This window comes from Haliotis cracherodii, unplaced genomic scaffold (genome assembly GCF_022045235.1).
Source record: "Haliotis cracherodii isolate W230 unplaced genomic scaffold, xgHalCrac1.p SCAF_14, whole genome shotgun sequence".
Classification (NCBI taxonomy): Eukaryota; Metazoa; Mollusca; class Gastropoda; order Lepetellida; family Haliotidae; genus Haliotis; species Haliotis cracherodii.
Genome location: NW_027266269.1, coordinates 38,803,871 through 38,830,823, shown reverse-complemented (window position 1 = coordinate 38,830,823; position 26,953 = coordinate 38,803,871). Strand labels below are relative to the sequence as shown.

The 26,953-nt window shown below is 40.9% G+C and overlaps 2 protein-coding genes across 2 annotated transcripts in view; both read left to right on the top strand.

Moving 5' to 3' along the window:
* LOC139460432 (uncharacterized) overlaps window positions 1–26,953 on the top strand; it is a 289,333-nt gene that overhangs the window by 62,117 nt on the left and 200,263 nt on the right. The gene's annotated exons all lie outside the window — the stretch shown is intronic.
* LOC139460438 (uncharacterized) lies at window positions 1,681–15,731 on the top strand. The gene is made up of 7 exons (XM_071241927.1): window positions 1,681–2,383; window positions 11,223–11,386; window positions 11,680–11,751; window positions 12,346–12,408; window positions 13,414–13,470; window positions 13,905–14,151; window positions 15,512–15,731. Exons 1-7 carry the CDS (start codon window positions 1,743–1,745, stop codon window positions 15,729–15,731), a joined length of 1,464 nt encoding a protein of 487 aa, XP_071098028.1. The 5' UTR covers window positions 1,681–1,742.

Genomic DNA, 26,953 nt, shown 5'->3' with positions numbered 1-26,953 from the left:
AAACTAGAGAGGTTTGTATCAGCATTGAGAAACAGCGGTGGTGGGGCTATTTTGATACACGTAGAAGGATTGGCGAGTGATGACAAATACTTGGACTTTTATAATGAACTTGTTGACGATAAACTTGATGATATGATTGATGATGGTGAACTTTTTGACAAAGTTTATAAGAAATCCTGGTTTGAAGATCAACATGGTGTAATCCTACTTGTTGTGCGTCCAACGTCTTTACTGTCGACCTTGAACTTCTCCACTAAACTCTCATTAGACAACAGCATCAAAGATCCTCTCAGCAACACAGTCTTCAGGTTTCTCAGCAACAGAAAGGAATTTACAAATCAACCCCCAACTGTCCGAGGGTTAGACAATATTCAAGAAGGCCGAGGAATTCAATTCAAATCCATTGAATTCATTTCACTTGATGTGTTGAAGTCTGCCGTTAAATTTTCTGATTACGTCTGGAATGATCTGCGTTTAAAGGAATACATCAGTGCTTTTTCAAAGGTTGAAGGAGGAGGATCTTTCTATGCTGGAATTTCTGAAAAACCTAAATACTACAAAAGTGAAAACTACACTTCCAAGATATATGCACAAGTTGGTCTGCGAGAAAACTGGGTTAAGATTGAGACAGAACAAAGTGCTTTTAAAGACAGTATTATTAGGAAACTATCTGCAGAAACAGTCATCTTGCAGTACAGTGGGCAGGAAATAGAAACACCCGCATCTACCATTAACCTACAGTTCTATGACACGGATGATACCGGATATGTTCTTGAAGTGGCAGTGGCAGCAGTAAATGGAATTCTCTTTTATGACAAAGAGGGTCCAGAGTCGTATGAACTGACAGACGAAAACACAATACGTCGCTTAAGTCCCAAAGAGTGGTTCGCACGTCTTCAAGAAGCTTGAGACGAGGAACATTAAACATCAAAATATGTCGGCCAAAATACAGAGGTAACATGACATGCTACCCAAAATGATCTCACTCTTTTAACCAACATTTCTCTTTGTTGTTGTTGCCCGTGTGTAATGATATGTGTCTTTCAATAGTATCCCTTACATATTCAGCTGCAGTGAACCTGTTGCAAAAGTTTCAAAGGAAATAGTCGATACCTGTAAATTGCATTTGAAACTGAAAGCATGCTTTCAAGATAACATTTTATCTTTAAGGTGCAGTGAGGAACTTGTTACTTGTGAACCAACGTCTTTGAAAGGTATGATTTCAAAACAATGATTGTTGAATGTAATTATTATATTTTGTGTTTAGAGCAATTTAACATATTTTATCATTTCAGATTACTGAATAACTTTCATAATACCTTACATACAGAAGATCAATGAAAAAAAATCAATTTAAAAGTTCCCCAAATACACTAACATCCTTTTCTTGCAGAAATCTTAGACTTGGAAAAGATTCACTTCATTGAGCTTAGGTCTTCTAGGCGACGGCCGTTGAGGGTGAAGGAAATTTCAAGTAGTATTGATGACATCACAACATATGTTACAGAGACTGACAGTTATGCTGGAAGTAAGTTATCTATAGCATATTAAGTACACATCGCTGTAAATTAACCATTAAGTCATAATTGTGTATGGCGAAGTGTTCCATTTTGAAACACTAACATCTTCTATTTAATTGCAAAGAGTAATGTCAAGACTTCTTTAACATTCTAGTATATCCAAGAGTCACTCCTTCTAACAACATTGAGGTCTGGAACCAGCTCCAAGGAAGATTGAAAGAAATGCGGAACAAGAAATTTGCCTACATCACACAATCTCTTAGTGTGTGTGCAAATGTGGATGTTCCGATCAATGTGGAGGGTCGTATGTTTGATGTTTTTCTTAGTGAGGTTGACAAGCCAGCAATCATATTCAGTGTTCTGAAAAACAATAGTTCTGATTCGATTGACGCAAAAGCATACATATCATCTCTTGTGAAAAAGATTGTTTCCATGATTCGGCAGTTCACCAATGAATATTTTAGTGCCGTGTTTGGACTCCTTTATGATTCAGACTTAGCATCAGAAATACATTTCAGAGAGAGTATTCTCAAGTTAACACATGCCACAGCCAAACATTGCATTCCTGAATCGTTGTCTATGTTCCCGAAGAAACATGTCAGGATTGTGAAAGCATTTCTTTCTGGAATAGCTCTAACAACTTCTGTCTTAAGTGTCACAGATGAAGCCAGTGGTATGACTGCTTACCTCACTAGAGATCAGTTTCGAATACTGTCGGAAAATGTTGACAGAGAGTTAGTCCGTTTGACAACATATCCAGGCACTGGTAGTAAAACATTGCTGATAGAAATCACAAAACGACTTGGCAGAGTAGGACGGTGTGTACTCATATCTGATGACCAGGAATTCATAGCAAGAGCTCGGTGAGTATCATAAGTATTGATATTCGTAAACATATACTGACTGTATGATGGCTATTGTGTATGTTCTTATGTAACTGGTATGCTCTCTGTATCCTAGCTAAGCTAATGGTAAAGGGTAACCTTGCTGATTGTGTGACGACTGTCATGCATAAGTTTTAATTTTGTAACCATGCTGACTTATTGGTAACTATCCTTATGATACAGAAACTATGATAACGTTGTCAATGGTTTTACTGTATGTATAAGAACTGATTGTAGCTTACTTTGCTTATAATTACATTAAGTAATACATTACCACTGTTATACCGAGGGCTGTTGTCCCCCACAACTGCTCTTATAGCGAAATCTTCCACAGAGATCTAAATTACCTCATGCAACACATGCGTAGACACCTAGCTGCCATGTGACACCCTTCACTCTTTTCTCTTCGCTTGCGTGTAAATAGACTGATCTGCATTCTACGGTGTCTGCCTCCTGCCTATCCTTGGTGATATTTATTACTGTTTCTTAGTCCTAAGTAAACTGTAATTTTCGGGGTGTTCGTTATACGGCGCTTAGAAAATTTTCCCACCTAAATTTTCGCTACTAACGGGGTGCGGCGTCGGCACTTTGTGTTTTCCATCCACCTTTAGTGGTATATAGTGGGGTGTTTTTTGCATCACCTTTTAATATATGTATATATATATCCATTATATGTATTTTATGTATTTACTATTATCGTTTGTTTTTCTTCGGAAAATCTACGTTTGTGAATATGTTTGGTGTGTGTGTTGTAACCATGTTTTGCTTTTTGTTCAAAGAACAATGTCTGACATGGAGATGGAACTATTGTCCAGCACCCTGACTACTCCTGTTACCAGGCGCTGCGGCACCTCTCAGAAGTTTTTGTCTTCCTGGAATCCTCACGATCGTTGCCCGCGGTGCAGGGTCCCTTGCAAGGGCACCCGGTGCACCCTGTGCGAGGGTCTAGGGCCGGAGGATTTTGCGCGATACAGGCGCTACGTGCATTCTGCTATCACCCCTGAGGTGGCCGGTTCGTTGGGCGCCAATTGAGGCCACTACCTCCAAGGGTTCGTTCCCGGTGCATGACTTGGCCTTCCCGGAGGCAAGTCCCACCGCGGAGGCCCATGTGGAGAGGTTGGGTGTCCATGCCCCACCTGCTGCTACAGTCACTAAAGCGACTTTACAGCAAATGGACACCCTCTCCGCACTCCATGCTCGCTATGTCACATGGTGACACCTACTTGGCGGCGGCGGCCAGTCTGGTCGAAGGTTCCCCTACGGACCAAGACGAGTGCATTTTCAACAGTTTGATCCTCCCTCACATCGGCAGCTTCATCCAAATGCAGGGCAGTTCAATCTGCATGCATGGATGTTGTCACTGATTGTCTGAGGAAGAAAGGTTTCTGGGCGTCTCGGGCATACGTTAGTATGCATCATGATTCTACCCAGAAGGTGTATAAAGCACGTTAGGCTATTTTCACGAAGTGGTGTTGTAAACATCACATTCATTCGCCAGATAAGGTACCTGTGCAGGATATTGCTCGTTTCATGTCTCACTTACGAGAGACCCGGAAATTCTCTGGGGGTTCCATTGCCAACTATGTCTCGTCCGTTGCACAGTCTGGGACGTTGCTATGGGTACCAGTCTCTCAAAAGAGCCGGTGATTCGGGGTATCAAGGGTTTTTTAAGCAGCAAGATCTTAAAAAGGGCCACCTTCGGGCACCGGCCTGGGATCTCTCCTTAGTGTTGAAATCACTTACGTAGGCTCCGTATGAACCCTTGGGTATTGCTTCATTCCGGCATGTGACTTAGAAAAAAGCATTTCTCCTCTCCTTTGCCACGGCAGCATGAGTGTCGGAAATACACGAACTCGATGTCACCAATGTACGATTCGATAGGGACGACGAAGGAGCGGTCCACCTAGGCCTGCTCATGGGTTTTGTCGCTAAGAATCAGAAATTTGGCCAAATGGAGAGAGAATTCACTGTTAGATCCCTCAAAGAAATCTTACATTCTGCTGATACCGAGGACAGATCGCTGTGTCCGGTTAGGGCCCTTAAGTATTATCTTAAGGCTTCGAATAAACGCAGACAAGGGCGTGACCGTCTGTTCATAACCCTAATCGCACTGCTGACATAACTCGCAACTCGATTGCTTTATGGCTTCGTTCTGTCATCAATCTGGCGTACCGGTCTCGGGGGTTACCGGTTGCGGGGTCAAACCCGCACGAGATTAGGGTGCTAGCAGCAACATTTGCCCTACACTCCAATATATCTGTTCACAGAATATTGCGGGGTTGTTACTGGCGTTCTGACTCGATTTTTGCCAATCATTACCTCAGAAAGGTCTCTGATGAAGACATGATCGCTGATCGCGGCACAAGCGGTCATCTAAGGGTTGTGCCAAGCGCAATTCCGAAGTCCTCAGGCTTCAGACCTTGCACAGTGGTCAATCTGGGTCTACCCCAAACGTTCCCACAGCTGTGGGTACGGGAGTGGGGGTCCCACAAGCCAGCGCGCTCATCCACAGGTGAGTGCTGCTTTCTGTGTGTTTCTTTATTTGGATTTGACAATTATTAACTTAATTGTCTGTCCTGTATTGCAACCTTGTAATGCATGCTTTCCAATATTGAATTTAGGTCACGCGCCTATTACACACGCTTAAGTAGGCTTGTTCTTGGGATATGAGGTCCGAATGAAATTAATTTCGCTCTTTTCGACTGTTAAACCTGATCTAAGATTTAGCTCACACGGATACTGTGTTCTCATCCGCTGCGGCGATGAAATACCTATCCAGTGGGGCCGTTTGGAGTCACCAATCGTCTGGCAATAACGATTGAGCCTTACGATATGCGCTCGACAGTGCTTTGGTATCCCTATATGGAAACGCCAAGCTGGGAGCATGCGCATCGAGTGCTTCCGCCTTGTTGTATACTTCCGCTGGCCGGAAGGAACATGAGCAGTCAGGTTTCGGGTTGTACGTGCTCCCCACCGCCTACTGTGGTAGTCAGCCTCGGTATAACAGTGGTAACGTATTACTTTATGTAATTTGTAGAATTTTCCTATTCGGAAAATTCTATAAGTAATACGTTACCACTAGGCTGTTGCCCGCCCGTCCATCCCCTGAGCACTTGCTCTCGCAAGAGACAAGAATGAAGGGTGTCACATGGCAGCTAGGTGGCTACGCACGTGCTGCATGAGGTAATTGAGATCTCTGGAAGATTTCGCTATAAGAGCAGTTGAGGGTGCCAACAGCCTCGGTATAACAGTGGTAACGTATTACTTATAGAATATTCCGAATAGGAAAATTCTACAAGATTGTGATTGTTTTATGCGGCTACAGTGCTGATTGTAGAATGACCATTGTATGTGCCTCTTGTACATGAGCAGAATGTGGGATGAATATGGTGAAGGTATAGAAACGATGCTGAAAAGTGGTGGTGAAAAGTCTGATTGTTTTAAATTTATCAATTGTGGTTATTATATGCTCACTATGGTGAGGTAATTGTGCTAATAATGTGGTTGCTTTGCTGATGTGTTAGTATGCATACATCATTGTACATAGCTGTGTAGATTGGGATGTTTAAATGTACCGCCAAAATGTCATCCTCAAGATATATTTAGATTTACTGTAGAAATGGTCATGGGTAAGTTAGCTCTGTTTCCTTGTGCACTGTTAGCACCAACAATATTCAAGCATTTAATTGGCTGACATTGAGGGACAATGTCATAAAGCCGGAATTTTCTTATTAATGTCACACTCCCCTTGGCATGTATTTTCCCCCGCTGGAAGTGTGTGTATCAATTTCTTATAATGGTAGCAAGAGGCACAGGACAATGGTTGGAAACTGCATTGTCCTGTGTGATGTCAGAAGTGATGCCAGTAAATGGGAAGTACATATAACTTCCTGGAGCTTGAGCCAAAGGCCTCCCTGTTATGAAATCAAAATGCATGTGACATATCTGTCCCCCAACCGGAACAGATGAAAATTAGAGGAGATTATTAGACTGTACCCCCAACCCCTCTATCTCTCAATGATAGCTTGATGCAAGGTAAATAGTCTGATACAAGTTTGAAGACGGTATATGTGGCGATATGACAAAGATGTCTTCGTTTGTTAAGTGTGTTTATTCACTGGAAGTGTAGCTGTGTACAGGAGTGTGGCTGAAGCCATGTGCTTCCAGCCAGCAGCATACTCGTGAGAGTTATCTCCCCTCATGTCTTTGGCTGGGGCCCATTTAAGGACGGGGCCCACTTAGGGTTTAGCTAATACCACATCTCCCTTTGTTAAGCACAAAAGCAAGTTGAGTGTTCTCTAACATTAAAACTAGTAATAAAAGAATAACTGTTGATGCTGAACTATACATCACAAATAATAATGTCCTTTCCATTTTTTGGGAGTAAACATACATTTGAACCTCAGTGTCTTTTACTGAAATCAAACACAATGTAGATTTAAATCTACTGAACTGTTAACGACTAACATGAAACAATAATGTTTCTTAACTGACTACTATTCATTTTTCTACAAATCAAGTCTGTTTAACTGAAACCCTTCCGGATCTGGTCAGAGTCACATCAGGTGGAATGTCACGCTGCACACTTGATGGTACACCAGACGAGACATTCAAGGGCTGTGACCTGGCGTCTGTGTTTTTTGGCTGCTTTCCTGGCACAGGAGTGAGATGTCTACGATTCCTGCGCAGAATGCTATCACCTGCCTTGATGTAGAATGATCTTGGAGTTTCAGCCTCCTTGTGGATTTGACCTTCTCTGATGAATCCACTGTCATGTCAAGCACTGTATCTCCCTCCTTCACCTGGGGAAGAATGCGTGACCTGTGACGAGAGTCATAGTTCAATTTTTGACGCTGTTGGATTTTGGTAAACGACGACTTCACTTCCTGTGAAGATGGTTGATTAGCCTGAAGTTGAGATGTATGAACTGGGAGAGTTGTCCGCAAGTTGTGTCCCATCAAGAGCTGAGAAGGGCTGAATCCATTTTGTAACGGTGTACTCCTATAGGTGAGGAGTGCCATGTAAGGATCAGATGATTTCTTCCAAAGTTGCTTCACAGTTTGAACTGCTCTCTCTGCCTCACCATTACTTTGTGGGTACCGCGGGCTACTTGTGATATGAGTGAAGCAACAGGTCTCAGAAAATTTCTGAAAAACATAGGACGAGTACTGTGGACCGTTGTCCGAAATCACAATGTCCGGAATACCGTGTCTTGTGAAAATAGATTTCAGATGGTTTATCACACTTGCAGAGGTAGTACTGTCAAGTTTTGCAATCTCAATATACTTTGAGTAGTAGTCCACTACAAGTAAGTATGGTATGGAATCCAGTTCAAATAGGTCTGTCCCCACTTTACTCCATGGGCGAGATGGAATTTCTGAAGATCTCAGAGGTTCAGGTGGGTTTGGTCGGAATCGCGCACATGTATGACAACCCCTAACTACATGTTCTATCTGTGTGCTGATGCCTGGCCACCAAACTGACTCATTTGCTCGCGCCCTGCACTTAGTAATACCTTGGTGAGAAGAATGCAAAATGTCAAGAATTTCAATTCTCATGCAAGCTGGAATTACCAGTCTTACTCCCATCATGAGTAGCCCATCTACTACAGTGAGATCCCCTTGATATGGCCAGTAGTTTCGTGCACAGTCCGGCAGAGATGTGTATTTTGGCCATCCATCAGTACAGTATTTCATTATGAGTTCACATACCGGGTCTTCACGTAGTTTGAGACGTATCTCATCCAGTCGTTGATCTGTTGCAGGTAATGTAGCAAGAACAGAATCAACATAGATATTTGTGTCCCTCAGAAAACAAGACTCTTGGCTTGAGAGTGGAATATCCGTCGGCGCTCTAGAGAGTGCATCCGCTGAACAAAGCTGTTTCCCTGGTACATGTGATATGGTATAGGAATAGGCCATGAGGCGCATCTTGAATCGCTGTATGCGAGGTGGCAATTGGTCCAAGCTCTTGTTTCCCAACAGAGAAAGAAGTGGTTTGTGGTCAGTGTTTATGTGAAACTGTTTACCTAGCAGGTAGTCACGAAAACGTTCACAAGCCCAGGTAATTGCCAACTCCTCTTTTTCCACTTGTGCGTAGCGCCTTTCTGTGTCCGTCATTGATCTAGAGCAGTAGGCTACTGCTTTATATACTCCACTGCAGTCTTTCTGACAGATCACTGCCCCCAATCCAAATGAGGAAGCATCGGCTGAAACACAAGTCTCCGCATTTGGATCATAATGTCCGAGTACTGGAGCAGATGTCAGTTGGTCCTTGATAGACTGAAACGCAGAACTCTGTGGTTCTTCCCAGACCCAAGCTCTGTACATGTCCTTGACAAGGAGTTCGCGAAGAGGTTGTGTTCTAGATGCAAGATTGGGTACAAACTTTGCCAGCTGATTAACCATACCGAGAAATATCCTGATATCAGAGACTTTCTGTGGCTCGCTCATCCTGGTAATAGCATGAATTTTGTCTGGGTCTGCATAAATGCCAGTGCTGTCAATTATGTGTCCAAGGAACTTCACTTTATTCTTTGAAAACTGACACTTCTCCAGATTAAGTGTTATGCCTGCATCAAGCAATCTGCTCAAGGCTGCCGCTACATGCTGATCATGTTCGCTTTCATCATGACCATGAATCAGGATATCGTCCATCTGGCACACAACTCCATCTAGACCTTCCAGAACCTGTTGCATTCTTTTCTGAAAATGTTCTGGTGCTGACGAGATGCCAAAAGGTAGGCGGTTAAAACAATACCGGCCAAAGGGTGTGATGAAACAGGTAAGTAGTGAGGAATCTGTGGATAATGGAATCTGGTGGAATCCAGAGTTTGCGTCTAGTTTTGTGAACACTTTAGCTCCACTCAACTGACTTAGTGTGTGATCCACAGCAGGAAGAGGGTGATATTCTCTCCTCACAGACTCGTTCAATTTAGTCAGATCAACACATATTCTGACCTTCTCTGAAGATTTTGGGACGACCACCATACCAGCACACCAGTCGGTAGGACAGTCCACTTTAGATATGACACCACTGCTTTCCATTGATTGGAGCTCCTGTTTCACTTTCGTCATGAGAGGTAGAGGCACACGTCTGGGTGTTGAGATAGAGAAAGGCTTAGCATCCTCTTTGAGCTTGATAGTATATTCACCTTCCATCTTTCCTAGCCCAGTGAACAGTTTGGGAAACATGTCTTTCCATTTGTCCCCAACAACGCTATCAATGCGGCTGACAAGGTTGAGAGCTTGAATTGCGGGTCTACCCAGCAGAGAACGAGTAAGGCCTCTGGCGACATATATGTCCTGCTCAGTCACAACATCACCGTACACAGTTTTGAGTTTTGCTCTGAATTTTCCAACAACATACAAACTAGAGTTAGCTGGACCATACAGTCTCTTGCCACTTTGCTGAAGTTTTGGAAAAGGCTTAGACACATAAAGGTCATAGGGAATGACGGTGACGTCAGCACCCGTGTCAATCTTAAAGTCACGAACTAGTCGTGAGTTAACCTCAAGATTTACAAGCCAAGGCCGTGATGGATCGGAGCTTTCACTATCAGCACTAATGGAACCAAGGAACGCATATTCCTTCTCGTTGGTACACTCATTGTTAGACCCTTGTTCGAGACGAATCTCAGATAGACCCCACCGTTGACTCCTGCATACTACATCCCAGTGTCCAACTTTAGGACATTTCCGACAGGTTGACCTGGTTGCAGGACATTCTGCTCTTGGGTGTGAATCTCTACCACAGTATGAACATGTGGGTTTAAGCCTTGCATTGTTAAAAAATGGACAAGGTGAAGTCTTGGGCTTAGTTTTGCCACGAGGTTTCTTGCCTTTGCCTTTAGGAGTGACAAGTTCTTCAACTCTTGAATTTCCACTTGCTGTATTCAAAGACACATTGCCTCGAATCACAGGTTGCTGCTTGTGGATAATTTCAGATTGTCTGGCTCTTGTGACAGCTTTCTGTAATGTTAATTCAGAGTCGTGCTGAAGTTTTTCTGATAATTTGAGGTCACGGATTCCAACGACAATTCTGTCTCGAATCATCTCATCATGAAGTGCACCATAATTACAGTTTTCTGCAAGAGAATAGAGATCTGTGATGAAACTAGCAACTGGTTCACCATCTCTCTGTACACACTGGTTAAATTTAGCTCGCTCAAATATGACATTTCGACGAACAGAAAAGTACTGATCAAACTTAGCTTTGACAATAGTATAGCTCGTCTGTTCCTCTTCGGGAGAGAGTGAAAGTCGGCAAAATGTCATCAGCTTCTGCTCCCATCAGGTATATGAGCTGATTTACTTGGGTTTCTTGGTCTTTTGTAGCAAGCTTGGAGGTGATGCGATACCACTCGAATCGACGGATCCATCTTGTCCATCCCTCTGTGTTAGTGAAATGAAATTGCTCAGGAGGAGTTATTTGAAAGCTTGCCATGACAAAATCCTTCTTCTGACACCATGTGGCGATATGACAAAGATGTCTTCGTTTGTTAAGTGTGTTTATTCACTGGAAGTGTAGCTGTGTGCTTCCAGCCAGCAGCATACTCGTGAGAGTTTTTTCCCCTCATGTCTTTGGCTGGGGCCCATTTAAGGACGGGGCCCACTTAGGGTTTAGCTAATACCACAGTATATATTTCACTCTACCGTTCAAAATGGGTGTTGGTGTGTAGTCATTCCCCTCGGGCGTTTGTTGTTTTGTCTGAGTACATGCAATCGTTTTTATAAACTGATTTTAATGTGAATATGATAACTAGGCAGACATTTAGGTTATGTGTGTCTTATCGTTATAGTTCCACTACATCTTGCAGAAAACACAATGTAACACTTGATGCACACACCCTGGAGGAGATTAAACAAATGGAAAAAGAGCAGTTACTGGATGTGAAAAGTGTGGTGACTACTTATGACTTGGATGTCATCCTGAGTGTTATGGACCAGCCCTCAAGAATGTGGATATCAAAGAAGATAATCGGCAAGTATAATAATCAAATATTCAAGCGATCTTTGAAACGAAAAGACAAAAAATAACATAATATATTTGTATGTGAGGACAATATCTTCCTTTTAACCAAATTGGCCATTTTAGCAATTTATTCGTAACATCAAAGCTGTAATGAAACACAAGGTTATCATATTTTCTCATTTACACCTAGGTTGTGTACATAAATGTAATTTGCCATTTGGTGTCATTTCCATCATATAATACTGAACATTTCTTTTTAAGTTTTGTTCTCTGATATAACATAAATGTTTGTATTATTCCAGATCATCCCGTAGTACACTCACCGTTGGATGAAGTATCTCTGTCAAGAACAGCCTCCGAAGGAGTGTCAAACGGTTAGAGCTTAGAGCTTGCAAGTGCCTGTGTTATGAGAGAAAGGGGAACATGTTTAGATATCTAAAGATGAAACAAAATGTGTTAACATATGGATAATGAATCTTCATGCGAGCCTCAGCCATTTCGTGACGAGAACATTAATGAGACATAAACTTAGACTACACACCCTTTCGACAAAGGACAGTTAAATAACTAGATTATCACATATATTTAATTATAAAATGGTGTGGAATTATAAAAAGATATAACGATAAACAACAATACATTATAAATATGAGCTAATGAGTAAATTCAGTTGAAGGCCATTTTAATATGTCAGGCTGTATTATTTTTGTGCAAACCATGAGCACGAGTATGTTCTTGTGGAGGAAGGATCGTAGGAGGTCTGCATGCAAATCTAGAGTTACACACTGAGTTACGGTGCCCGGATCACTGGCAACACAGATGCCACTGTCCCTTCTAAATTATGAACGTGTGTAAATAGAAATGCTAGCCATTTATTAAGATGAAGCAGTTATAACATGCTGGGGTAGCCGAGCCTTTGCTCTTCACTCTGAAGACCCAGGTTCGATACCCACTCTCACTTTCTGCAGCTCAAGGCACATATGCTGTGACAGAGGACATAAACCATGATGGCATCAGGGGACCACAAAAAGGTATATCCCAGTTTTCATATTCAAAGCTCAATGTTCTGAGCACAAAAGCTCAACTTTATCAACTGAATATATGGTCCTTTTCATATCCTGTCGCGGAATAACTCATTTCTTGTGTCTAATTTGTCAGCGCGGTGTAGTTGTAAACATCACCGCTGCATTATGTTTTTGCACACAAGCGTTGCTAAGAAATACAAAGAATAAGACATGAAATATTTCTATGGCTATGAGCCCAGGGGAATGATTTTTAGACATATTTGTCAGGGGTCAATCCTAGCCAGACATTTTTGAAGCGGTGAATTAAGGTGGTTTATTCTCATGGCAAGGCTGATGTCTGAAAATGTCGTCACTGACTTTCGCATGCCAGTATTTTGAAGTCTTATGCCTGTAATAGTCATATCAAGTGAACGAATAAGTATCCAAAACAACATCCCAGCCACAGCAAAATCACCCTCCAGCCAAAAGCAAGAACCGTGAGCAGTGTACTAGAATCAGTGAAATTGTGGACATGCTTACATTGGCAAAACATCAAGGCCCAACAAACCCAAATTAAAGATCACCTGAGCTCCCAACTAAATCTGGTTTATCAGACCATATACATGGACAACCCAAGTCAGAGTTACCAGTGGAATAAAATCCAAGCTCTTACAACCGAACTCAAAGACTTCACGATTAGAAAATTACAAGAAGTAATCCACATCAAAAGACTCCAAACATTCTTAAACCATGATGACGGCTATGACAACCCCCAGCATAATAGTGGCGAATGAACAAACGCCACAGTACAGTGCTATATCGTATAGAAGATTTGAGCGCACAACACAGCACAGTACCACGTAGTAAATATATATAACACACAACACACTAAAATATTCATGTACATCTTGAATAAGTACATGTCCTCATTATGTGTAAATGAATAACCATCCATCAAGAAATTCAAATGCACATCTTCTTAAAAACTACACGTTTTGGCAATTAGTTTTGTAATCTATTACTCTGTTACAGAAATTCCAACTGACGGCAGCTCTGTTCAAGGTGCAACGGCTAAAATAAGGATATCAGGTAAGTAATTGTTTTGGGTGAGATCACTGATAATCCCGAACCAATATATTGACAGTTGCAAAAGAATTTCATATAAATGATGAGTAATCGAGTGAGTTGGGTTTAACACTGCTTTGAACCACCAGTGTAATGTGTGAGGAAATCCCGAAGTGATGAAGGTTTAAGACGTTTACCACTTTGGTGAAACAAACCTACAAACATAATCTCGGCGACCCGGAATTCGAACCAACACTCAGAGCTATTTAACGTGCCCAAGGAGCGCAACTCTACACAGTGAATTCCGATGTCTGGGCCACCCATGACCCCATACACATGAATAAGAAAATACTTTGATTTCAACGTAATTATCACCACAAAAGATCTTTCCTACATTAAGGCACATCATTTCATGGCTGTGAAATAAAACGGTGAATTGTTTATTCTGCATGATACAGAAGTGGATAGAAACCGAATGATGCAAGATGAAGACAAGGTGAAGGAGGACTGCAGTTTAGAAGTGTCCAGGGAAGCAGCACCTCCCAACGTCAGTGATACAACACGCAGAATTGTAGCAGACATGACCGATGATATGTCCCACCAGTCTTCAACGCATTTGACTAAAGATGTGAGCGACGTAGATCACCTGGTTGAGAAGTCATCTTCATGGACATCATATAGTGTTTCAGATTCAGAGACATCAGCGTAAGTTGAATAACTCTAAACTATTTATGTTCACGTGCACTGGATCTTGTGTATCTGGTAATATTATTTTGGACCCATACCTGTATGGTTGTTTTGTTTTGTTGTTCGAAAAACGCCTCAACACAAACACAAACAAACAGGCAATCCAGTCACACAATTGCACATCTACTAATTTTGCTGATACGTTAATTTTGAATCACGTCTGCTGTGTACAAGTGCAACGATTCTGCTAATTATAGGTTAAGAAGAAACTCCGTCACAGAAATATTTTCGTTTTGCCCAAACATTTCCTTGTTGATGACTCGGCATCGGCATTATTTCAGCCATATCATGACTAGTCATAATTGATGAATGCTACTGAGCTAATGATGAAACTCGAGAACTTCGGGCAAAGACAAATCAATTGTACGAGGGCTGTTCAAAAAGTTCTAAGCCTAAGAAACAAAATAGTGGGGAGGTTAAAGCTAAAATTGTGCACTTTGGGTTAAAAGCACCAAGCTTGGCATACTTATACATTGAACCATTCCGAACATTTATGGCAGAGCCCCCTGGTGGTAGAAAATCCAAGATGGCCGCCAACATGGCTGAAATCTCTAATGATATCTACATATACTCAATATATCATACTTCTCTGATCCATTTATACATATATCCATAGTAATGCATGCGGAATGAATTGCAGCAGATCAGTATATCATTCAAATAGTTTGCAGCACCCCCTGGTGGTAGTAAATCCAAGATGGCCGCAAGCATGGCTGAAATCTCTAATGATATCAGTCTATACTCAACACATCATAGTTACCCGGCCAATTTATACAAATTATCTTTGTAATGTATTTAGGAGTAATCACAACAATCCTGTATATAATTCAAACCTAGTATGCAGCACACCCTGGTGGTGATGAATGTCCAAGATGGACGTCGACATGGTTGAAATCTCTTATAACTTTAGTCTATACTCATTATATGATAATTATCTGGTCAATTCATTCAATATCACAGTATCTTTTTCAGGATCAATTGCAACAATGCTTTATATAATTCAAATCTCGTATGCTGCTCCCCCTGGTGATGACGAAAATCCAAGATGGCCTCCAATATGTTTTAGTTTTCAGAAATTGTCTATTTCGACAGCAGATGTATACTGAACAACAAAAGTTGTGACATTGAATAAGATTTAATGCAAAGTTCTGTTTTTTACCAAATCTGAAACAATTTCGGTTTGCAACAGATAAAAGACTCCTGTAAGTGTTAAAATGGTTTAATTTGCCAAACTGATTTCAGAAAATGCGTGATTTCATGCCAAAATGTCAATTTACAAATCAATATCGTGTGTGTCCACCTCTGGTTGTGATGCAAGCAACACAGCTTTGTCCCATGGAATTGACCAGGCGTCGCACAAAGTCCTGTTGGATATCTGTCCATATCTGCTGGAGCATGTTTCGAAGTTCCTGGAGTGTCTGTGGAACAGGTGGTTGACGTCGAAGGTGCAGATCCATCTCAAAGTGAGTCCGGGCGTTGTCATGCTGAAAGGTAATGCCTGGGCCATGATGGTAACGGTAGAACAACAGGGCCGATGATCTCTTAGTGGTAGCGCTGTCCATTGAGATTTCCCTCTACCTCTATCAAACGGGTCCTCAAACGGTAATCCCACCCAATACCATAACGCTGGCGCCCCCGAACCGATCTTTTTCCATGACACAATGATTGACGTAACGTTCACCTCGACGCCAGTTCACTCGAATCTGTCCATCGCTGTGGCTGAGGTGAAAACGAGACTCGTCGGTGAATAGAACTTGTCCCCACTGCATGGCCGTCCAGCGTAGACGCTGTCTGCACCACTGTAGACGTGCTTGATGGTGGTTTCCTGTCACGTTGACTCGATCCTGCTTCAAGCATACCAATTGCTAGCAGACGCTCATATTCGGATAGGCGTGGCACTTCGTAATGTTGAATAATTGCATAATTTTTTTGTTTTTCTGAGTGGTTGTTGTCAGCACGATGCTAAACAATGCATATGGAATTCCGTTAACACACATATTTTGATACCCATTCTTGGGTAGTGAATGCATGGGGCTTGCATAAAAGTCAACTTTTGCATGGAATGGATGCTTTTCTGTAGCAGTTGCTTTTTTGTGGCTTGATTCCATACATGTACTACAATATTGAAAACCAAACTTTACTTGTTTGAAAAATACACTAAAATATTGGTGTCATAAGAACTTTTGTTGTTGAGTGTTGTTGAGTATAGTTATCATTTGATATCTTTGGACAAAGGATAAGTTGATAAGTTTTGATATGATGAAACATGTTTAATGACATTGTATCAATTAATATGTATTGTCTATGATTTATTCGCAGCATATTTTTTTATAAATGGTCTACTGAGGTATCTATAAATTACTGCATATCCTCTCCAAATCCCTGACTACAAGATTCTGTAGTGTCGGACGTTTGTCAAGCACCTGTCCCAAACATGCATTGGTGCTGTCTTAGAGCTACCTCTTTGTATCAATTAATATGTATTGTCTATGATTTATTCTCAGCATATTATTTTATTGATGGTCTACTGGGAAAGTTCTGCCTAGTTTATATTAGATCACCCCTAAATCACTCATCTGGGAATGGATTCATATCTAAAACAGGAATGTATGTTAAAGTATGATTGACATTACTGCCATGAACCTATGACATTAACTTACTTCCTACTTAAGTAGGACCAGGAATATTTGTTCAATGTATGTGTTTATGGTTCTATAATTAACTTACAGTTTCCTTCAGAGTATCACATTGGACTGTACTCAAGACAGGCAGTGTAAAGTTTGCAAAGGTTTGCCAGACTTGTTACAGGTGAAGTGTTAGTTTATAACACTTCTTTGTGCCTGACCAAGCGTTGTCCACTTGGGTATCTATATATTACTGCATGTCCTCTCCCAACCCCTGACTACAAGATTCTGTAGTGTTGGACATTTGTCAAGCACCTGTCCCATACATGCATTGGTGCTGTCTTAGAGCTACCTCTTTGGGTTGAAATGTCAATTGTCTGAGATCTTCATGAACAGAGATTTTGCCTTTCTTTGACCTTCCAAATAAACCAGTGAGAAGGACTAACCGCTCATGAATCTGCGTTGTGTTGTCAGAGATATCTGCTGCTGATGGGAAAGCATTGGTGACTTTCTTGAAATACTTGACACGTATCCCAAGCCTATGAATCGGTGAAGGCATGAAATAGTGACAATGTCTTTGAATTCCATGGGCCTCTAGAAGAAACCTCTCGGCTGTTTCAGTCAATCCAACTGCACCTCCATCTCCTCTCATACTTCTATTGTATTGTTCATGTGTCTGACCTTGTGCCACACAAGAGAATGTCCGTCTAGTCTTGTGTGTCACTAATCCAATATTCGTGGTACAGCGGTGCTCGTGCTCTACTTTTAGAGGGACATAGCTGTGAAATGCAAGCCATTTATATGACAAGTGATGCTGCAAACTTTTGGAAATCTGCTTTTTGAATTGCACCCACCAGGCACAATATGCAAAGTTCAAGAACAAGGGACCAGTAGTGAAACTGGCTGAGCAGCTTACTTCGGTGCACACCAGTTTCTGAAAGGATCTTCTGTGTTCGCTTCTGTTTCTTTATATCGCACATATGCCTGATGGTGTAGTAAGGTGGGTACACATGATGAAGGAATCAGCAAATCTGCCTGAGGCAATTCCAGCAGCACAGATTGCAGTTATCCATCTACTTCCTTCGGGACAGTTTCTGAGAATCCTGAAAGCAACTATTTCAATATGCAAATCTACCAAACATGATAAGGAACTTCATCATATAATTCAGGACAGTTCCACTGGATTGTTTTAGCAATTGTGTATTGTGGTTCATTGGAGGCAAGCACATGAATCCGACCAGGATTCAAATGCTCAATACCCTTTTCTACCACATTAATTGAATGCTGTATCATAGCAACAGAGTGTGCACATTCTAGAACGTTGGCATATGTGCATTTGTTTTTGGAGGCTATGTTTGTCTTGTTTTCCCAGTACTTCCTTCATGTGATATGACCAGTTTTACTCATGGTCAGGCATTGTGTTAACAGTATCTACATCCCTGGTGAAAGTTCCATTTAATTGAGACCCATAATAACCCATCTTGCTAAAACAGGATGGGGGTGCATAAGTATATACTGTGGGCTGTTTGGAAATTGTTTTCCTTGCTTGTTTGATTTCTTCAGCCAAAAGAACAACATGTCCTCTTCAGCTGTTGGACCCTGCTGCAATAGTGAAATGCTTGTACCATGAAGTGGATATCTTGCTGTTCTAGAGCAGGGATTATGACAGATGTTATCTTTTGAGAATGTTGGTGGGTATACCACACCTTCGTCTTCATAAACACCAAGAACTGTGCTATATCTGTTGAAATACACTAGACAGTCTTGCTAAATGCACAAACTCACATTGTGAAATGTGTCAACAAGATCACGTTTTCTTCTTTAATACCAAGTAAACTGGGACTTATATTTCTCGATCTCAGTGGTGTTCACAAGATGTTCTGATACAGTAAACTACGTTCATAACAAACATGCTTATAACGAACTGGCGGATATAACGAACTGGTTTTTTGGTCCAAGTCATTTGCTGTATATATGGTGTATATATGTTTATAACGAACTACGGTTACAACGAACTAAAATTAGTGGTCTTTTTGAGTTTGTTATAACCGTAGTTTACTGTAGGTTGGAATGCTTGAGGATTGTTTTTTACACCTGGTCCTACAAATTTCTTACTGACTAGGGCTTTCAAAGAGGTAGGTACATACTGTTTTACTGTTTATGGCAGTCAGAAGGAAATGTTCCACTGAAAGTTTGTTACAACCTTAAATCACGCCTGCGGAAAAATGTTGCTCGTTTAGTTAGCTTTAATGATTCAGAATCAAAAAGGCCATCTATGATTTTCTTCGCCACCAGTGGGCGCTGCATATTAGATCTTAATTATATATAACATTGTTGCAATCAATTTTACATAATGACTAAAATTGACAAAATAATGATGATATATTGAATATAAATTGACGTCATAAGAAATTTTAACCATTTTGGCGTCCATCTTGGATTTTCTACCAGCAGGTGGCGCTGCTGAGGTAGATTCATATCTAGTAGTGTTCGGAATGGTTCAATGTAGAAATGTGCCAAGTTTGGTGCTTTTAACCCAAAGTGGACTATTTTGACTAAAATCCAGGCTTAACCGCCCCACTAAAACAACAATGCGACATCTCGATAGTGAAGCTTTTCTATTCCAATCAGGAAGAAGTTTTCAAAAGCCACCCTGAAAACCCCATTCACGGCAGCTTTAAGGTCATCATAGTCGTTGTAGGTCTTTCCAGGAAGGTGTTCTTTAAGTTTAGGAAACCAGGTCTGGCGACTATCAAGCTCTTTGAATTCACATTAGTGCACAGCAGTCTTTGCAAGTCGAGAGGTGTGAGAAGAGTCATTGCCTTAAAGCAGTAGTCAGCATTCCTTGAGCTTTTCTTTGATAGAATCTCTCAGGCGATGAAGCAAATCAGCATAGTAGGCACCAGTAATCGTCTTTTGACTTTCTAGGTAATCAACAAGGATCACATCCTTTGCATCCATAACTTTCTTCACTGATCTTGAATGCTTAAAATGTTTTCGTGCCGGGAAATGGTCAAGTAGCCTAGTTGTTAAAGCGCTCGCTCGTCATGCTGAAGACCCGGGTTTGATTCACGACATGGGTACAATGTGTGAAGCCCATAAAACCTCACTCACTGGAGAAGTGGAATGGTGCCATTCCATGGATTGACGTTTTGACTGGGGATCATAGTGGTAGACCCGTTTCATCTCCCATTACTAATCTATGTTTGAATTTGATGAAATCTTACTCATTAGCTCTCAATTTGCTCCCGCAATTTCAGTTCTGTTTTCCATAAGATAAGAATTTAGACACTTTGGCACCCAACGAGCAGATATTTGTCTGTAAATGTTCATGAATAATACTTTCAGTGGATCCATGGCTTACTTTTCCAAGTTCAGTAATGGTAATACGTTTTTCTGACAGTATAAGTTTTTTCTATCTCCTTGATTGAATCTTTATTGATGGCGGACGTCCAGACCTCAGGTCATCATCAAGGCTTGTTCTCCCAGCCTTAAACATAGCTGCCCAACGTTTAACAGTTAAATAGGTAGAGCACTTATCCCATACACTTGTGACATGCGGTCATGAATTTCTTGGGTTGTGCTTTTCTCTTTAAGTAAAAATCTTGATGTCTGCTTTTCTGCTTTCCATTTCGGTAAACGTTCTTTTCCATTTCTGTGTCCATTTGGATCCCTATGACGTTCAACTGGCTGCCACAATTAAACAAACAGCCTCAACAGACTAAATACACTTGCAATGACCTACTCAAACAATAGAATACATTGACTAGTTCACTTTGTTTATGGCCCATAGTTGAAAGTTATTCAGGCTTAGAACTTTGTGAACTATGGTTCAAGTAAAAATGTGAGCATATCATGCCCCATCAGTTGCATCCGTCACAAACACATGCGAAGGCAAGTCAATTGGTCACCTGAAAAACAACAACACGGGAACATATGGTACAACATTTTGTTACAAACCGCGGTGACCACAGATACAGGTACATATCTATCTTCAGAGGTTTGGGACAACTTGCCGAAAATGAAAGCAAATGCAGGAGTTCTTGCATGATATCAAGAAGGACGCTCCTAACTGCAGTTTAGAAGTGTCCAGGGAAGCAGCACCTCCCGACGTTAGTGATACAACAAGTGGAATTGTAGCGGACGCAGACCTTTTCTCAACGCATTTTACTATTAAAGATGTGAACGACGTCATCTTCATGGACGTCATTTTATGGTTCAGATTAGGATTCAGAGATATCAACATAATATATTAGTGTGGTTGTTTTGTGGTTAGACACTGCCTCAACACAAACACCTTTTGTCTCGAAAAGCAATAATTTCTTTTTCATGACATCCAACATGTCCCTTAAACACATTTATTTATATACAACTTGAGCCAAAATATTCTTTTCAAATGTATTCTGGATCAATGGATGGTTTATTTAAAAAAAAAAGTAAAGTGGTTTTGGGGTGTCATCGTAACGATCGTCACAAGGCGCATATACCACCGAAAGTGTTGACCATATAGTATCATGCATCACACAGAGTTTAATTGACTTTCTGGTAAATGTTATTTTTTAACTGGTTTAGGACTTCCATATATATTATTTTAAACACAAGAAGATATCCAAGACGGACACATATACAGATGTGTTTAATTTGTAGACCATAAGAAACAACTATGATAAATGATGAATGTATCAATCTCATCTCCCAAAGGGAAGATTGGGGTGAATACTTCACAGTCATCAAGATATGTCCGCTAGAAGTGCGCATTATCAATACGATTGATTCCATGTTACACTCAAAAGGCGGAGTTCATCTTGCAAGGATGTCGGAGCTGTTGTCGGGAAAATGTCGGGCTCATTGCTGGTCTCCGTTATGTGGAAGGCAAATGTAAACCAGCATCACATGCACGATAGCACAACATATAGGCGACATAAATTTGTCATGAAACTACTATGCCTTATAATTTCATGGTCGATTTTGGACTGCGTTCCATCCGTCAGCCCATAATCCCAATCCGTCCAATCATTGAATTCAAACAAAAACATCCATGATGGCAGCTACTGATGTTGGCGGCACGTTCCATAAAGGATGTCGACATATACGGGGAATTTGAATTCACCTGACAACATCACACATAAAATAAGCCCAGCAATAATCATAATATAATAATGTCAATGCACGAGAATATCCAGTCTCAATTTTCATACAGATTACATCAGGTGTAAAAGATAAGATAGCCGCGATAATTATATGAATGGATCACCGAAAATCTGTGATGACACCAGGTCCTTGCCAAAAGGGTTGCATGTCCTGCCTTACCGGTAGCTCTAAAATAATCATATGACGGACAAAAAACATCCAGTCACATGATGACACATTTACTCGTTCTGTTAAAACTAAGAACGATTTGTTAATTTTGCAATTCTGCTGCTGTAAAGGAGAAACGTTTGAATAAGTGTTCGTTTTGCAACAGTGGTTTGCACTTGCAGTTTTAATGTCTCAGCCCGAACATCTTTTTTGTTTGTTGATTCAGCTTAACTGAGAAATGCTACTGAGTTTATTGAGTCAGTTATGCACCTAATAAACATGGGCACATATGGTACAAATCAGAATAAGGAAACGTTTTTGGCCGCTTTTCTGAGGCCTTGAAGTTAGTAAACGTGACCAAACAACTCTCGTAGAAATCATTGCAGAAAGGGCATGCTCGAATGTCCCTCAAAACGTATGAAATGTAGACACCAAAGGCTTAAGCTGATCGAATATTGCTGGACATAAAGAGACAGTTGCCTGTTGGAAAGTTGAAGTCGTCCGTCTTGACATACAGTCCACCATAGTTTATTTAAAGCTTGACAGAGGCCTTGAATGTTGTTATCCTAATCAAACAACCTTTGAGCAACAGAGTCGTACGATGCTCTTTAAAATGTTTGTAGAAAGAACCTGCTGAAATATCTCTCAAATTTGTGAAGTGTAGACATCAAAGGCTGGAGGTGCTTGAATATTGCCCGAAGGGAAAGTTGACCATCGTATATTTTTCTGGTACCACCGTTGTCTGCACCCTTATCTGCGCCTATAGTTACTTCTGTTGTTCCTGCAGACAATCGTTAAATAAAAGCGACAGAACTCGTTCTATAGCCACAAGATATCCCCACCAAAAGCCGAGGCGACTGGACGATCCCAATTGTGTCATGAGCATGTCTTTATCAATCACTATCCAATAATGATCATACCGAAAGGTGAGCCTATCCTGCCCCACCAGTTGCACCCGTCACAAACAAATGCAAAAGCAAGTCAATTTTCATCTGATAATAACACAGGAATATATGGGGCTGCTGGAATATTGCTCCATATTAAGGTAAAGTTGACTCTTCCTCTTGTCTTGCGGAGAGTATTTTTACCTCTGAGTCTTTATGCTTTCTTTTTCGATATAACTGAAACGTTAAACGTCTTGGCCAAATTACATTGTTTGGACTTTGCCAATCCAAGCTGAAATTCTGATTCACATGCATAAAGAAACACATCAGCAAGACGGGGATGCCTACTTCTTGCCTAAATGTTTTACATTCACATTGTACATGGATGTTATCAATCAGGCTGACTGACTAAGTATGGTTTTACGCCACGTTTAGCAATAATTCAGCAATATCACGGCGGGGGACACCAGAAATGGGCTTCACACATTGTACCGGGAATCGAACCCCGGTCTTCGGCGTGACGAGCGAACGCTTTAACCACTAGGCTACCCGACCACCCCTTATCAATCAGAACATCTAACGTTTTGCATATTGTTTTCTCAGTAAAGCGACATATGCTTTCATTATTGACAAATTGTCTTGAACCTCTGATGATCGATATGTAACCATATCTGTGGTATATAAATGTATATTAGGATATGATAATGCTCATGGTATAGGCAGAATTGTACTAAGCTTGTCTTTTAGAGGAGATTTCTGGTGAATATGGAAAGGGTTTTATCGCTTTTATTTCAATATCCCTTTTTTCTTTACAGTCTAAATAACATTCTCAGAAAATACACCTAACATGTCCTTGTCATTTTGATAATTTGGTAACATGCACACTATTTTCAGAGTTTTGGACAAGGGAGGACTCACCATGATTGACAGTAGCACAGCAGAAGCTCATTCGTCTAAGCATCACAGACACCCAGACGAATTAGTTTCAAGTAAGTATTTTGCTAAAAGTAAAACCTATTTAACATGTTTAAGGATTGACTGTGTATTATTTTCAGTTCTTACAAAAGTGTGCAGATCGGTTTTTCGATTCATACCTCAATGAACCGAAAATAATACAAGTCAATGCTTATAATTAAATTTGAAACCGTTAATCATGTTTTATCTGCAATAAACCAAAAACAGCTGTATATATCAAAGCAGACAAATAATGACGAGATTTATAAACATTCCGTGTTTGCCGGCACCTATTGTTCTGGGTTAAAAATTACCCAACCATTACTGACAAGTGTACAATAGAGGGATTATGAGGATTAAAAAGGGATTTAAAAGAGGGCAACATGACTTTCGTTATTTTATTTCTCATGTACATACAGCATACATTATATATCATACATGTGTTCATACATACAAAATATATAAAATTAAAATCAGAAATTAAATTAATTATTTACACTTCACATACATTTTAACTCACAAACCAATTAATCTTGCCACAGAATCAGCATATTCTGTTGGTGACTTGAGCCCTGCCAACACCTCCTGCTTTTCCCTCTCAATACCGCTATCCACATTGTGGTACTTCCTCCTCTTTGGAGGAAGTCGACCACCAGCCTGGATTTGCAGAAGCAGTGACTCTACAAAACACTGTTCTTATTTATGTCAATGAGTTTGAATATATTTGGATAGCTAGGCCTCTGTTTGCCTAGCTTACCATGCCAGCCTTCCAAATTGTTTGTGGTTCTGGAACCCACTGTCTTGAAGTGGTTCCACATGCTGCGACCATCACTCTCCATCCACTGTTCAGTAACATAGTGTGCAAACCTCAGCACCCGTGGATCGTCAAAGTTTGCTTCTTCTAGGGCTGCCATCCACACATCGATCTTTGATGGGGCTAGGGGAATGTGCAGGTTTGCTGTTTCATTCTTTCTCGGCCTTTGGACTCAAAGAGTTGTTTGGACAGTGAATATCATGAATTTCGCTTAATGTCCTGTCCTGTAATATTGGGATTCCCCGACATTCCGTAGCAATAAAAGTAGTCCGCCTCGGTGGGCTTGGCTTAATGCTTTGCATTCAGTGGGAAATGAATGCAATAACACGTGACCAATTCAGCTAATCAGAATGCAAGAATTTCAGTGAACACAACGAAAATTTAATTATAAAAAGAACAACATTTATATAAACACTCAACATAATTATTGAAGGGTCACCCATATAGTTTAGAACGAAACAATTGAAGTTCTCCTATTCAAACCTCAAACTAATAATGATCAAAACCACAGTTGTTAAAGACCACAAATGTGAATGTTTGTGGCTGTATTTGAACAATATTCGAACCATGGTAATTAATGCAGGAGGAGGTAAACACAAATTTAAACATTGTGTTCATGGTCTCAAAAATCGTATCGTCCCAACAGTAGCTGCATGTACAAATCAGCGTACTGACATGTGGTTTTAAACCCAATTAACAGTAGCAAATGATAGGACACTCGTGTGTCCATGCGTCGATTTTTGAGGGATGAAAATCGTGGCAGAGCTATTTGGCTCCAAACTGGAAACAGTCAACGTCAGGTGGTTGCACACTTTAACATCACCCAGAGTGTGATTAGGGAGGCTGTGGCTGCGGTACCAGGCCACTGGAACAGTTGCCTATGGTCAAAGACCAGGTCGTCCTTGGATAAGAACTCAGAGGTAACCTTGAGAATCTTACCATAACTTACCGATTTCTGACGTCACGTCAGATAAGTGATGAACACTTTAACGTCAATAATGTCCGCATTAGCCAGGTCACTGTACGAAGCAGATGGCATTCTGCTGGTATCCGTTCTCGACGTCATCAGCGTTGGAATCGATGTCAGTGGTCATCAGTGCTGTTTACTGATGAAATTTAATCTGTCTTTAGATGATGGCCGTAGACGAGTACACAGACAGCAACATAAACGTTTTCATGATGCTACTGTAGTAGCGCATACTCCATTTGGGGATGGTTCATAATGGTCTGGGTGGCATTACAGCTACTGCAAGGACACGATTACACGTTGTTGTTGGAAATCTCACTTTAGAGACGGAGCAAGCCACTCTGCTCCGGGAGTGGAAAGCCCTGCCTCAGGCTGTGATTATGAACCTGATCAGGTGCATAGAAGGAATCAGAAGTGTGGGAGAGGGCGTGGGGAGGGGAAGAGGGTGAGGGGGTGAGGGTTATGACTCTCTACACACGTCCTGAGTGTTACAGCAGTTTCTGTGAACATGATGCTGTAGGGTACCTATTGAACTGTTTAAATCAACAGTGACCTACTGAAAATCTCTTAAACACAACCTACAATCACCGACCTCTTCCATTTTTCTCCTCCATATTCCAAATGCTCCTACATCAGTCAAAACAGAATATTGCAATATCAATGTTGATATCCACATTCCGAACCCTTTGAGATGCTTCAAATTCCCAAAATTCGGTCATAGTGACAATACTTGCACATTGTCTGTTACATGTGCTCACTGCAGTGTGAATACTCATGTAACAGAAGATTGTGACGATAATTACAAAAATGCATCAACTGCACAGGGAGTCACCCATCCTACTCAAAAGAGAATATTACAAAGAATATTAGTTTTGCTGACACCAAAAACTTGATGTTCACCCCCAAGAACCAAATGAATCTTTTGCCTCCACTACTAGAATACCCTCTGATACAGCTGTAAAGTAACCACATTGCCTGTAACCACTTCAATTCACTGTCAGAAAGACTTGACATGGATAAACACGGATGCTCATGAAGTCTACTTACCTGAAGAGTCCACTCACACTGCAGAATCGATCCCTTAAACACTTGTGCTATCTCACAGTCATCTTCTTCATCTCAGGAACAATCATCATCACAATCCGCTCTAAAACCTGCATCTCAAACAAATGAGAAAACTGTTGTACAAAACAAAATAAAACCTAGAACTAAGTCCGCT